Raw genomic sequence first — 12,893 nt, 5'->3', positions numbered from 1 at the left:
ATGCGAGAGGAGGCATCGACATCCCAGCCGATTGCTGATACTTCTTTGATGACCGGTGATAGGGGTAAAGATCATGCCAATAAAGGTGACGAGTCAGGGTCTGACATTGATGCAATCGATCTGAAAATGATGGAGCAGGGTTTTACCCAACTTGAGATGAGGTTAAAGGGGTCTACGAGGACCATTGCGATCCCTATAGATCGTGACTTGCTGAAGAACACGGAGAACATAGTCCCTTCCCTCAGGCCTCTTTGTTCCGAAATTGAGGGTAAGACCCTCAAAGAACTGGAGACGCCACCTTGTCGAGGAGCATAGCCGGTTTCGCTCTCCGGGTGAGTGCTTAGTGTTTTATCCTTTTCTCTTTGCCTTTGTTGGCAGGGGAATTTTCATGTTTTCCTTACTCTTTTTTTTGTTTGTTTGCAGACAGTGATTTTGGAGATTGAAAGTGCCCGAAGAGAGGAGAAGCGTAGGGAAATATTCGCAAGGCTGAAAAATAAATATTTCGAGTATCATGACAAGTACTGGGAGTTCTGCAGGCAGTTTGTTGAGGGTGGAAATATGTAGGCCCTTCGTGATGAGCTGAAGGAGAAGGGTGACGAGCTGGTGATATTCATCAAGAACTGTAGCGTCCTCGAGGGGACATTGAGGAGTAGGGAGGAGAAGCTTAAGGTCAGTAGGGCCGCAGAGGCCCATTGCGGTGACCTTCAAGCACAAGTGGTTGAGCTGCATAGGGAATTAGAAGAATGTCCGATACAGATAAAGGTTCTTCATGGCAAAGTCGCTGAGAAGCAGAGCGAGCTTGAGAAGGTGGAATCTTCCCGTTTGGAGGCTCGGAGAAAATCAGAGAAGTTAGAGTTAGCGAATAGGACTCTCCGGGTCGAGTGGGATATTGATCAATCTACGGTGAAGGTAAAAAAAAGATAGACTGGAGGAGAGGATCGGAGAGCAGGAGAAAGACAACTCCCTCCTCCATGATCGGGTGGCAGCTTTGGAGGCTGAAAAATAAATATTTCTAGTATCACGACAACTACTGGGAGTTTCACAGGCGATTTGGTGAGGGTGGCAATATGCAGGCCCTTCGTGATGAGCTGAAGGAGAAGGGTGACAAGTTGGTGATATTAATCAAGAAGTGCAGCGCCCTCGAGGGGACGTTGAGGAGTAGGGAGTAGGAGCTTGAGGTCAGCAGGGCCGCAGAGGCCCATTGCGGTGAACTTCAGGCACAAGTGGTTGAGCTGTACAGGAAATTAGAAGAATGTCAGATACAGATAGAGGTTCTTCATGGAAAAGTCGCTGAGAAGCAGAGCAAGCTTGAGAAGGCGGAATCTTCCCGTTTGGAGGCTCGGAGAAAATCGGAGATGTTAGAGTTAGCGAATAGGACTCTCTGGGTCGAGTGGGAGATTGAACAATCTACGGAGAAGGTAAAAGAGGATAGACTGGAGGAGAGGATCGGAGAGCTGGAGAAAGACAACTCCCTCCTCCATGATCGGGTGGTCGCTTTGGAGGCTGAAAAGGCTAAACTGCTTGTGCAACCATCTTCCTCTCGTACTTTAGATTTTCCAAATATTTTTCGGGAACTGTACGAGTAATCGATTCATGTCGAGGCTCAGTTGGACGTGTTCCGAGATTTTTATAAGACGGGGTCCGCTTTTGCGGTCACCCTTGATGATGTTCGCGTTAAAGACCGTGAGGCTCGGGTGTCTTGTGGATATAGTCCCGCCATGCCTGAGGCCGGTGATGATGAGGGGGACGGGGCGTGGGCCAGCTAGAAAAGTATGCCTAGTATGATGCTGCATACCCTAAGGGCGAAGGTGATGATGAAGAAAGGGATCGAGATGGCCCAGGCATCGGCGGCCAGGGTGGTGGAGGTGCAGAAGATCCTGATGGCTGCAACTAGTAGTTTTTCTCTTTTTTTTTGTAAGCTTGTATATATTTTATGGCGTCTTCACTAGCCTTTGAAAAAAAATGTTTAAGTATGAAATGGAATGCAAAATTTGTTCTCTATATCTCCTTCTTTTCCTGTGGTTTGTTTTCTGTACTTGTGTGTTTTTGCTTTTGTTGCTTGTGCATTGGAACATGGCCGAGGTCGTCGACTTGTTTGGTTGTGACCTTTCGTAAGATTATGGCCGAGGGCCGATAAGTGTTTATTAGAACGAGGTCGATCATAGCTTTTCATTTAAGTTGTGACCGAGGGCCGGTTGTTTGTTCGAGCAAGGTTGAATACGACCTGAACTTAGTTATGGCCGAGGGCCGATAGGTGTTAGTTCGAACAAGGTCGATCATAACTTTTATTTACTCATGGTCAAGGACGGCAAGTGTTAGTTCGAACAAGGTCGAACATAACCTGTATTTAAATTATGGATGAGGGCCGGCAGGTGTTAGTTCGAATAAGGTCGAACATAACCTGTATTTAATTATGGCCGAGGGCCGGCAGGTGTTATTTCGAACAAGGTAGAACATAACCTGTATTTAATTATGGCCGAGGGCCGGAGGATGTTAGTTCGAACAAGGTCGAACATAACCTGTATTTAATTATGGCCGAGGGTTGGTAGGTGTTAGTTCGAACAAGGTCAAACATAACCTGTATTTGAGAGAGATATGTTGGAAAGTGTAAAGTTTATTGCCTTGACATTGTTGTATTTGTTACAAACTTGGAGAAATTTACAGATTTTTTGGTGTTGGCTGGCATTCCAGTCCCAGTCATGGTCTATCTAGTCCTTTCATTGGTCGATATGGAGAGTAGTGAGAGGTCGAGCAATGAAATAGTAACCAGGGCCTTGCCTTCCCGTACTTCGACTTAGAGTGTTCCCTTCGTCACCTCGTTAAAAACTTCTTTGAGAAAACCCAAATGGGAAAAAACTCAAGCGAGGGAAAAAGAAGTACGACTTGGAGGACACTTTTTCTCTTATAAGTCAAAGTATTTAAGGTGGCTGATATTCCAGTTGTTTGGTAGTTGCTTTCCTTCCATTGTTTCTAGTTGAAATGATCATTTATTTGCTTTTGTTGTGAATTTTGTATGGACCTTCCCAATTTGTTCCCAAATTGCCTTCCCTGGGATCTTTACTCACGTAGGTTTTAGCTTTCAGTACATAGTCCCCGACTTTGAGCGGCCTGCCCTTTGCTCTCTTGTTATAATAGCATTTTGCTTGCTGTTTTTAGGTTGTCATTGTTATATAGGCCATATCTCTTCGTTCCTCGTCTTTGTCGAGTTCTTGCCTTCTACCATCGTCATTTCTTATGCTGCTCTCATGGGAGTACCTTAGACTGGGCTCTCCAACCTCGACTAGGATTACCGCCTTAGTACCGTAGAGAAAAGAGTAGGGTGTCTCTCCTATGCTCATTTTCGGAGTTGTTCGGTAGGCCCACAATACTTTTATTAGTACTTCCGGCTACAGTCCCTTGGCATCCTCAAGCTTCTTCTTCATGATGTTTAGTATCGATTTGTTGGAGGACTCTTCTTGCCCGTTGCCCGTGGGGTGGTACGGGTTTTAGAGTATTCTTTTGATATGCCATTTCTCGAAAAATTTGGCAATTTTCATTCCCGTGAATTGGGGTCCGTTGTCGCAACTGATTTCTTTGGGAAGGTCGAACCGACATATGATATTCCTCCTTGTAAAAGTGATTACTTATTGCTCCCGTATTAAGGCGAATGTTTCTGCTTCCACCCACTTAGAGAAATAGTCAGTTAAAACTAAAAGGAATCATACGTTACCCCTTCCTGTCGGGAGGGGGCCCACGATGTCCATTCCCCATTTGATGAACGGCGAAGGTGAGGTGACTGAGTGGAGGTGTTCGCCCACTTGGTGAATTACTAGGGCATACTTCTGGCATTGCTCGCATCTTTTTACGAAGTCAGTGGCCTCATTTTTCATGGTGGGCCAATAATATCCCGCATGTATGAGGCATCTAACCAGTGTTCGGTTGCCGGAATGAGCCCCGCAATAGCCTTCGTGGATCTCTTCAAGGACGCGCCGAGTCTAGTTTGGGCCCAGGCACTTTGCTAAAGGGCCGCCATAGGTTCTCATGTACAGATCATTATGGAGGATACTGTATCTGGCTTCTTGCATTCTCAGTTTCTTGACCTCTTTTTTATCGCCTGGGAGTATGCCGCCCTGCAAGTATGCAATAATACAATTGTGCCAGTCCCAAGTTAAGTTAATGGTTCTTACCTTGACTAGGTCTAGCAATGAGTTGAGGAGATGGATCACGCTTTTGTCTCCTGTTATGATGTTTTTGGTGGCTACGACTAGTTAGCGAGGCTATCTGCCTCGGCGTTCTGTGCTCGTGGAATTTGGTCGAGCTGACATTCGTCAAACTCGGGCAGCAGCTTGTAGATTTCGGTATGGTATTTTTGCAATCTTTGTTCCTTGATTCGGAAAGTCCTTATGACTTCGTTGACTATGAGCTGGGAATCACAGCGTAGTTTTAACCATTTTGCCCCATACTTGAGCTCTAGTCTCAAACCTGCAATGACGGCCTTATATCGGCCTCGTTGTTAGTCATGTTCGAGCACCTTATGGACTGGAGAATTACTTCGCCTATTGGAACTTCGAGTACGAGTCCCAGTCTGGACCCCGACACGTTGGATGCGCCGTCGGTGTATAGGACCCAGAGTTCTTGTGTTTGGGGGGAATTATGGACAGCTTCCCGTTCAACTTTAGACATTATTTTTGCGCTGAAGTCGGCGACGAAGTCAGCGATAACTTGTGACTTTATCATCGTTCACGGCTGGTACGTGATATTGTGCTCGCTTAACTCGATGGCCCATTTGGACAGCCTTCCTGATAGTTCGGGTTTATGTAAAATGCTTCTTAGGGAGAAAGTTGCGACAATCGAGATGGGGTGACATTGGAAATACGATCTAAGCTTATGTGAAGCTATGACTAAGGCCAAAGCCAGTTTCTTGAGGTGCGGGTACCTCGTCTCGGCATCGACTATTGTTTTGACAATGTAATAGATGGGAGATTGCGTACTTTTATTTTCTAGAATTAGGATTGCGCTTATAGATACCTCGAATATAGCTAGATAGACGAGGAGACGCTCCCCCAGCTCTAGTTTTGAAAGCAAGGGTGGAAACGACAGATATGCCTTTAGTTCCCTTAGAGCTTGGACGTATTTCAAAGTTCATTGGAGGCTGTTTTCTTTCTTAAGTATGCCAAAGAATTTATGGCACCTATCCAACGACCGAGAGATGAACCTTGATAGGGCGGCGATGTGGCCAGTCAACCTTTGGACCTATTTTTTGGTGGTCAAGAGTTCGGGTATCCCTTTGATGGCTTTGATTTGATCAGGGTTGACCTCGATCCCTCGATGTGATACGAGGAAGCTTAGGAACTTTTATGAGGCTACGTCGAATGCACACTTCTCCAGGTTCAGTTTTGTTTCGTATCGTCTAAGCATGTTGAAAGTTTCTTTCAGATGGTCGATGTGATCTTCTCCCCTTTTGGACTTGACCAGCATGTCGTCTATATATACTTCTATTGTCTTTCAGAGTTGATCCTTGAACATCTTTGTCACCAATCTTTGATAAGTCGCCCTCACGTTATTTAGTCTGAAGGGCATGGCCTTGTAGCAGTACGTTCCTTAGTGGGTGATGAATGTGGTTTTTTCCTAATCTTCCTCTTTCATGAGGATCTGGTTATAGCCTGAGTAAGCGTCCAAGAAGCTTAGCAGCTCATGCTCGGCCGTTACGTCAATGAGTTGGTCGATGTGAGGAAACGGGAATGAGTCCTTTGGGCATGCTTTGTTCAAGTCTGTGAAGTCCACGCACATCCGCCATTTCCCATTCTTCTTTTTAACCATTCTCCATTTCTTCTATCCTTTTCAGAACGACTGCAAGGGCGTTGTCACCTGCACTATCAATGACATTGTGAGTAATACATGTCGTTGGAGGAGAAGGCTGGTTGCACTGCTCATCATCTCGTGGTATCGTGTAAGTCCTTGCATTTTCAGCAGTCTTGTCTCGAGTGGGCTTGTTGAGGATGCTGGTTAGCGTGTCAATTAGCCACATTTCGAGGGACCTTTTCACATCAGGGGGCGTCTCTTCCCCCACAGACGTGGAGGCTTCCTTACCAAGATATTTTGTGATGCTGCATTGAGGGGCGGTGACCCATCTCGCCTAGGGGAGGCACTGGGCATCGCGCCTTCATATGTCGTTTCACAGCTTTCGTTGATGGCGTTCATGAGGTTGGTTGGGAGGTCACTTATTATTCTCATCCTTTCTTCTCGGTTACCTGCCATCTTGGGATTTGTGCATTCAAAGAAAGGAGATCTTGTTTTTTCTTGCTCTTTTTGTTTTACATTAATGACCCGTGCATGTTGTAGATCTAGAAGAAACTAAAGGCTTTAACTAAGAAATTCCCACATATGGTGCCAAATTGTTTGACCAAATATATCACTCTTGGTTCAAATAATTAAATTTATATGATTATGGGTTAAACTTAGTTAATAATAATATTTCTAGATGTAATTTCCGATGGTGTGATAAACGTCAAATAGATCTGGTCGAATAGTGATAACAATATGCAATAACTACTCCAGCCATGCCACATGACCCATTAGGTGCGCCCCGTGGCGTCCTGGCAAGAAACTCAACACCTAGCGCCACGGTCGGCCCCGTGGTCTCTACAGCGCCAAGTGACAAGCGCACATGTGCCTCTGTCTCCCCACCGATAGTCCTCGCCAGTGCCCAACGGCTGACAGATCCCAACGGTGCCGCGTGCACTGATAATGTCGTACACACAGACCATGATGATGCCAACAGTGTCGCGCACGCAGATCCTGATGCCTCGCCAGCGCCCAACAGCTGGCAGATTCCAACAGCGTTGCGTGCACAAATAATGTTGCGGCGTGCAGACCCTGATGCCAAGTGCCAGCGCCCAACCACAGACAGATGCAAAAAGTATAGCGTGTGCCGACAGGACCGCGCGTGCAGGCCCTGATTCGAAAGACAAGTTGCTGCAAATGGACCTGTTTTTACCTTGTAGAAAACTAAGTCCTTTTCATTGTAAATATATAGTAGCTTTATTTCATGTACTTCCATTATGCTCCTTTAGCTTAGTTAGATCAAGTCCTGTAACTTTGGTTTATTTTTTTTAAGCACTATTAGGGGGATCAAGCAATCAATTCTCGGTACTAGTGTCTCTCCCCTCGACACCGTGTGGCTTTTTAGTAATATCTTTCATTAAAGCAATCAAGCCTTCTTTCATTTATCAATTCTCTTTTCTATTCTCTTAATTGTTCTTGGCATTGGTTTTCCCATACGGCACTGATAATCTAGTGTAGCGTACGGAGGGGACCTCAGTTGGCGGATAGTAACTACACAAACATCATTTGCTTAACTTTACTTCGCCCTTCCAAGGAATCTCAGGAAGGAGCCGTGAAACAGTTGGTATCAGAGTCGAGGCTCGACATTGGACGAGGGAACACATTGCCATTACCACCATTTCTGAACATGGTGAATCATGGGGATCGCATTGCGTCCCTAGAAGAGACGATTCACGTATTACGAACCATCGTGGATATGGTGCCCAATCTAAGAACCAGCCTCGTGCAAAGGTTGGATAACATGGACCGCAGAATGCGGCAGGCCGAAGTTGACATAGCAAACATCAGTCGCGACTCTGAGGGAAACTGGCAAACGGAAGTCGTAGAGGCAGCTAAAATTCATGGAAAATTCGAGGACCTCCGACAGGAGCGCACCGAGGATTTAGCCCATAGGGAACTAGAGACAGACAGGGTGACTACCATACAGCAAAGCATAGACAACTTGACAGGATAGCTCAATGTTGTCAATGTTTCCCTACAAGGCCTAATTAGAGGAGGAAAAACCAAATTAGGGGTGCTATGAACCTCGTCCCTATTCCACAAAAGCTAAAACTTTCGGAGCCAAAGCCATACAACGGAGCTCGGGATGCTAAATAAGTGGAGAACTTCATCTTCGACATCGAACAATACTTCGATATCATGGGGGAGTTAGAAGAAGCCAAAAAGGTAGCAATTGCTGCCATGTATCTTCAGGGTGATGCTAAACTCTGGTGACGGGTGAAATACAAATCCATCAGAGCCGAGGAAGATACTCTCAATACATGGGAAGAACTGAAGGCAGCCATACGCCTGCAGTTCTTCCCCGAAAATGTGGAATACAATGCACAGAGAAAGCTACGGGAACTCTGCCAGACCGGGTCATTGCAGAATTACGTGAGGGAATTCTCCGCGCTCATGCTAAACATACGTGATATGGGGGACAAAGATAAACTCTTCGCATTCGTAGAAGGTTTGAAACCTCATGCTCGTATAAAGTTGCAAAGACAAATGGTAGACACCCTGCCCAAGGTGATCCAAGCTGCAGAATGACTTGGGGATTATCAGATGGAAACTCAGAAGGATAGGCATCAGCCGCCTATCCGAGGGGAATACAACGGGAGCCAGCCTAGGAATGGTGGCCAGGGAAAAATGGAGGAGATCGAAGTGCAACCAAATCTAAGACTCCTTCATCAAGCATCAACAATGTTGCATCCATCAACAATAATCGGGGGAGAAAGCCCCTTTCAGAATGTCATCATTGCGGTGGGCAACATTGGATCAATGAATGCCCACATACACAGATCAATGCTTATCAGACTGTTGAAGATGGGTCAGATGATGACTCAGACGAGGTAGAACAAGTAGGTGCCTTCAATGAAATTGTTGGCTCCATCCCTAATACCTTAGTAGGAACCAGTGTTGGTAGCCCTAAGAAGGATGCATGCCCAATCGCCAAGAAAGGAAAAAAGAAGGCGGATGAGAGGCCTCCTCCCACACAAGAGAGGACCTTAATGTTCGTCGAAATTAAAATAAACGGCAAACCCATTCGGGCAATGATAGACACGGGTGCTACCCACAACTACTTAGCCTCAACTCAGGTGGAGCGCCTCAGTCTAGTTGTGCAAAAGAGTAGGGGTCGTGTCAAGGCTATCAACTCACTATCCCAGCCAGTGAGTGGAATAGCCAAAGAAGTGCCAATGAAGCTTTTCCTATACGAAGGAAGATTCAACCTACGTGTAGCAATCCTAGATGACTTCGAATTGATAGTGGGATTGGAATTCCCGAGGCAAACCAACGCCATACTGGTACCATATGCCGACATGCTCCTGATGATGGGATAAAACGGGGCCAACCAACAAGTTGTTAGTGACCGTGACTTACGCTTTACTAGCAACTTTTGGACTCATCTGTTTAGGTGCCTCTGGTCAAAATTGAGTCACAACTCAAGCTTTCAACAAAAATCTAATGGCCAGACAGAACGGATCAATGATATACTGGAGGAATATATCTGCCACTCTGTAACCGAATCACAGGAGAATTGGGTGAAGCTTCTGGATGTTGCTCAACTGTGTTTCAATTCACAAAAGAGCTCTAGTACAAACAAAAGCACTTTTGAAATTGTTAACTGCTACTCTCACAAATTGTAAATGCACCAAACATGCCAAAATCGCCTCGAGCTGCCAGCTTCTCCAAAGAATGGGAGCGAAGTTCAGAGATAGTGCGGAGCTATCTTGTTAAAGCACAAGAGCGGGCGAACAGGTATGCCGATCAAAATCTTTGCTTTGTTCAACACCAAGCAGGAGATAAAGTGATGCTAAGAATTCCAAAGCGGTACTTGTTTGTAGAGAGGACCCATGACCCTCGCCTATTGCAAAAATATATCGGACCCTTGTCTATTAAAAGATACATTTGGGAAAGCCACATACCAGGTGAATACCCCAGCCTGGTGGAAGATCCATCCAGTCTTCCATGTCAGTCCTGAAATCGTTTCGGAAAGACATGGAGCATCATTCACAAAGCCACCTCACAAGACCGAAGGGAATAGACCCCCAAGCCCACAAGAGCCTGATCAATCATCACCTTGCAGGTAAATATCCGAGGACGTCACCAACTCAAGTGGGGAAGAATGTCATGGGCTACTTTCCAGCCATGCCCCATGCCCAATGACCCCTTGGATGCGCCCCGTGGCGTCCTAGCAATCCTCCCAACACCTAGCGCCACGGTCAGCCTCGTGGTCTCGGCAGCGCCTAGTGAAAAGCGTGCATGTGCTTCTGTCGCCCCCACCGATAGTCCTCGCCAGCGCCCAGCAGCTGGCAGATGCCAATAGTGCTGAGCGCACAGACAATGTCGCGCGTACAGACCATTATGATGCCAACAGTGTCGAGCGCACAGATAGTGTCGCGCTTACAGATCTTGATGCCTCGCTAGCACACAACCGCTGGCAGAATCCAACAGCGTCGTGCTCACAAACAATGTCGCGCGCGCAGACCTTGATGCCAAGTGCCAGCACCCAGCCGCAAGCAGATGCAAATAGTGTCGCGCGCGCAGACCGTGATGCGAAAGACAAATTTGCTACCAACGGATCTGTTTCTACCTTGTAGAAAACTAAGTCATTTTCATTATAAATATAGAGTAGTTGTATTTCATGTACTTCCATTATGCTCCTTTAGCTTGGTTAGGTCAAGTCATGTAACTTTGGTTTATTTAATTTAAGCATTATTAGGTGAAATCAAGTAATCAAACTTTCTAGCAAGCAAGCAATTCTCTATACTGGTGTCTCCCTCCCTCGATACCGTGTGACTTTTCTGTAATAGTTTTCATTAATGCAATCAAGCTTTCTTCCATTATCAATTCTCTTTTCTGTTCTCTCAATTTCTCTTGCCATTGGTTTTCCCGTACGGCACTGAGAATCTAGTCTAGCGTACGGAGGGGATCCCAGTTAGCGGATAGTAACTACACGGACATCGGTTGCTTAGTCTTATGTGGCCCTTCCAGAGAATCTCAGGAAGGCACCGTGTAGAGTAATAATGTAGCATTTAATAGCAATGAATAACAGTAAATGGCACTTAAGTAAATAGGAGGAATGGTTCACCCAATAAAGGATGAGCTAGATGGTTGTTGCTCGTGACAATGATGAGTGACAGACAAATCCTTGAATGTTCGAATTATTATCGGATCTGATGGAAAGGTATGTAATAATATAGACAAGAATCTTAGTGAAAAGATGGTATTTTTATCTTAGCAAGAGAAAGAGGGGATGTTTTTGTCAAAGTTTGTTCTTATAAATAAATATCACATGCCTCATATCATTGTCTCTTTTTCTATTTATATGAGACATATTCCTAGCAAACCCTAATAATACAAGTGCAGAGAATATCCCCAGAATATTCTCTTTAATATCTTATTTCGAAAACTAGCCGTAACAGCTTCATCAACGGTGCTCGACCTCGACCATTATTGACATCTCGACCACGGCTCTCGTCGACCCTTTGACTATGAGTCTTGTTGTTTCCTGGTCCACCTCAACTAATGACGGCTCGAGAATTCTTTCCTTAGTGTTATCTTATTTTAAATATTTTAGGGCAGATTTTGACTCATACAGGTTGTTGCTTCAAAGCTCTAAGGATGAAGATATGTGAGTTGTGAATTACTGCTTCATTGCTGTGTGTGTATTTTGTAATTTCAATGCACTCTCGAGATGGGATATTTTACCCAGCATTGCCAGTAAAATGTTTGAGGTTTCATATGCCATTATCCAATTTTTGGCAGTTTTTCCTCATTTTTTTGAGTTGTTTCTGTAATGATGATTGGCTATCAGGAAGTCGCTAATTAATAAAAGTGCAGTTTGTGCTGTTATTTCCTCTTCATATACAGGTTAAGCATGTGGACAGATTCTTCGTATCATTACTTGGGTGTAATGTGCCAACATAATTCAATTTGGTGCAAAGCAACGCTTATTTGATCATAAAGCTTAGAAGCTTCTTCTTTCTTTGTCAAACGAAGCAGATTCAAAGCAATAATGTAATGGTTTACTGCAACGTGATAGGCTGATAGCTAGACGTGGATTATAGTACTTTATATTAGCATTGCTCAATTTACAAATATTTGACACTTCGACTCGATGCTAAACGCTACTTTATTTTAGAGTTAAAAAGTAACAAGAAATAATGTACAAGGGAAGTTGTTAGGACACTCAACAGTGACAAACTTCCAGTTTGGATTAATTTCAAGTCAGCCTTTCGGGTACAAAACACCATTACACGCGTAACTGTGATATCTAAGACCAAGACTTGTCTGCTTTGCCATATTACTAATTTTGCTCTTTGATCTCACAAGTCACAAGGAATAAGAATTTATTCGCTTACTGATTACGACTTACAGTACTCCGTACCCTGACAATAAACCATGTTGTTGCTTAAGTACTTACTGTATTTTTCCTTTTTGCTTAAGGACTTACTGTATTATATTAAAAGCCACTTCAGTGTACTAGAAAATAAAAAATAAGGATGCCGTTTCAGAACTGGGAAGAATTAATGTCTTCAAACACTATCAAAGTGATCAAACGATAGTTTGTTGGAAAAGGCACTGCCAATTTTGTTAAACTGGTCTAGCTTTTAGGCGTCGAAGAAGGAAAGAAAGAGGAACCAAAAAGATTGGAGTCTGTCAGAGAGCTTTGAGACCATCCCAGGCCTGCCGAAACAGAGATAAGAACGATCCTCTACTGCTGCTCCAAGCCCACGAGTGACCATGGAAGGCTATTAATCACGCTCTAGTCTCAAAGCCACACCTCATCAACCAGACTTGGTTTTCTGTCTCCTTAGAACTCAAGGATACAGTGGTACGAGCCTATAGAACAGATCCTGTTCAAGTAAGGTCGTGCCCTTCAGCTGTAGTGAATGGCTGTATAAACCGCAGACTGACAAGTTAATGCGTCGATGTGGGACAACTCTTAGCCACGCTTCAACCCCTGACAAACTAGTCGGGTTTCCCTCATTGGCAACGTGACAAAATCGAATAATAAAATACCAGAAGTCTAATTTGTGATTTTGATTCGTGTCGAGAAAACTAAATACTCAAGGAGCTTAAACTTT

The 12,893-nt window shown here is 44.7% G+C and overlaps 1 protein-coding gene and 1 non-coding gene across 2 annotated transcripts; one reads left to right on the top strand and one right to left on the bottom strand.

Annotated features, from left to right (window-relative positions):
- Positions 1–1,586, top strand: LOC104089912 (uncharacterized). The gene is made up of 5 exons (XM_070198823.1): positions 1–231; positions 424–480; positions 565–909; positions 1,074–1,129; positions 1,241–1,586. The coding sequence occupies exons 1-5, from the start codon at positions 1–3 to the stop codon at positions 1,584–1,586; spliced, it is 1,035 nt and encodes a 344-aa protein (XP_070054924.1).
- A 10,873-nt stretch (positions 1,587–12,459) lies between these two features.
- On the bottom strand, positions 12,460–12,680 carry LOC117275256 (small nucleolar RNA U3). The gene has a single exon (XR_004505418.1). It is a non-coding gene; the product is annotated as a small nucleolar RNA U3 (small nucleolar RNA).
- Between the last annotated feature and the right edge of the window lie 213 nt (positions 12,681–12,893).

This window comes from Nicotiana tomentosiformis, chromosome 3, assembly GCF_000390325.3.
Source record: "Nicotiana tomentosiformis chromosome 3, ASM39032v3, whole genome shotgun sequence".
NCBI classification, from domain to species: domain Eukaryota; kingdom Viridiplantae; phylum Streptophyta; class Magnoliopsida; order Solanales; family Solanaceae; genus Nicotiana; species Nicotiana tomentosiformis.
The sequence above is the reverse complement of the archived record's forward strand: the minus strand, read 5'-3'. Positions and strand labels throughout refer to the sequence as shown.

Excerpts from the sequence above, each read along its gene's own strand:
- LOC104089912 (XM_070198823.1), top strand. The coding sequence starts at position 1 with ATGCGAGAGGAGGCATCGACATCCCAGCCGATTGCTGATACTTCTTTG. Across the intron at positions 910-1,073 it reads TTGATCAATCTACGGTGAAG|GCCCTTCGTGATGAGCTGAA; the intron begins GTAAAAAAAAGA and ends GGCAATATGCAG. Across the intron at positions 1,130-1,240 it reads TTGGTGATATTAATCAAGAA|GAAATTAGAAGAATGTCAGA; the intron begins GTGCAGCGCCCT and ends TGAGCTGTACAG.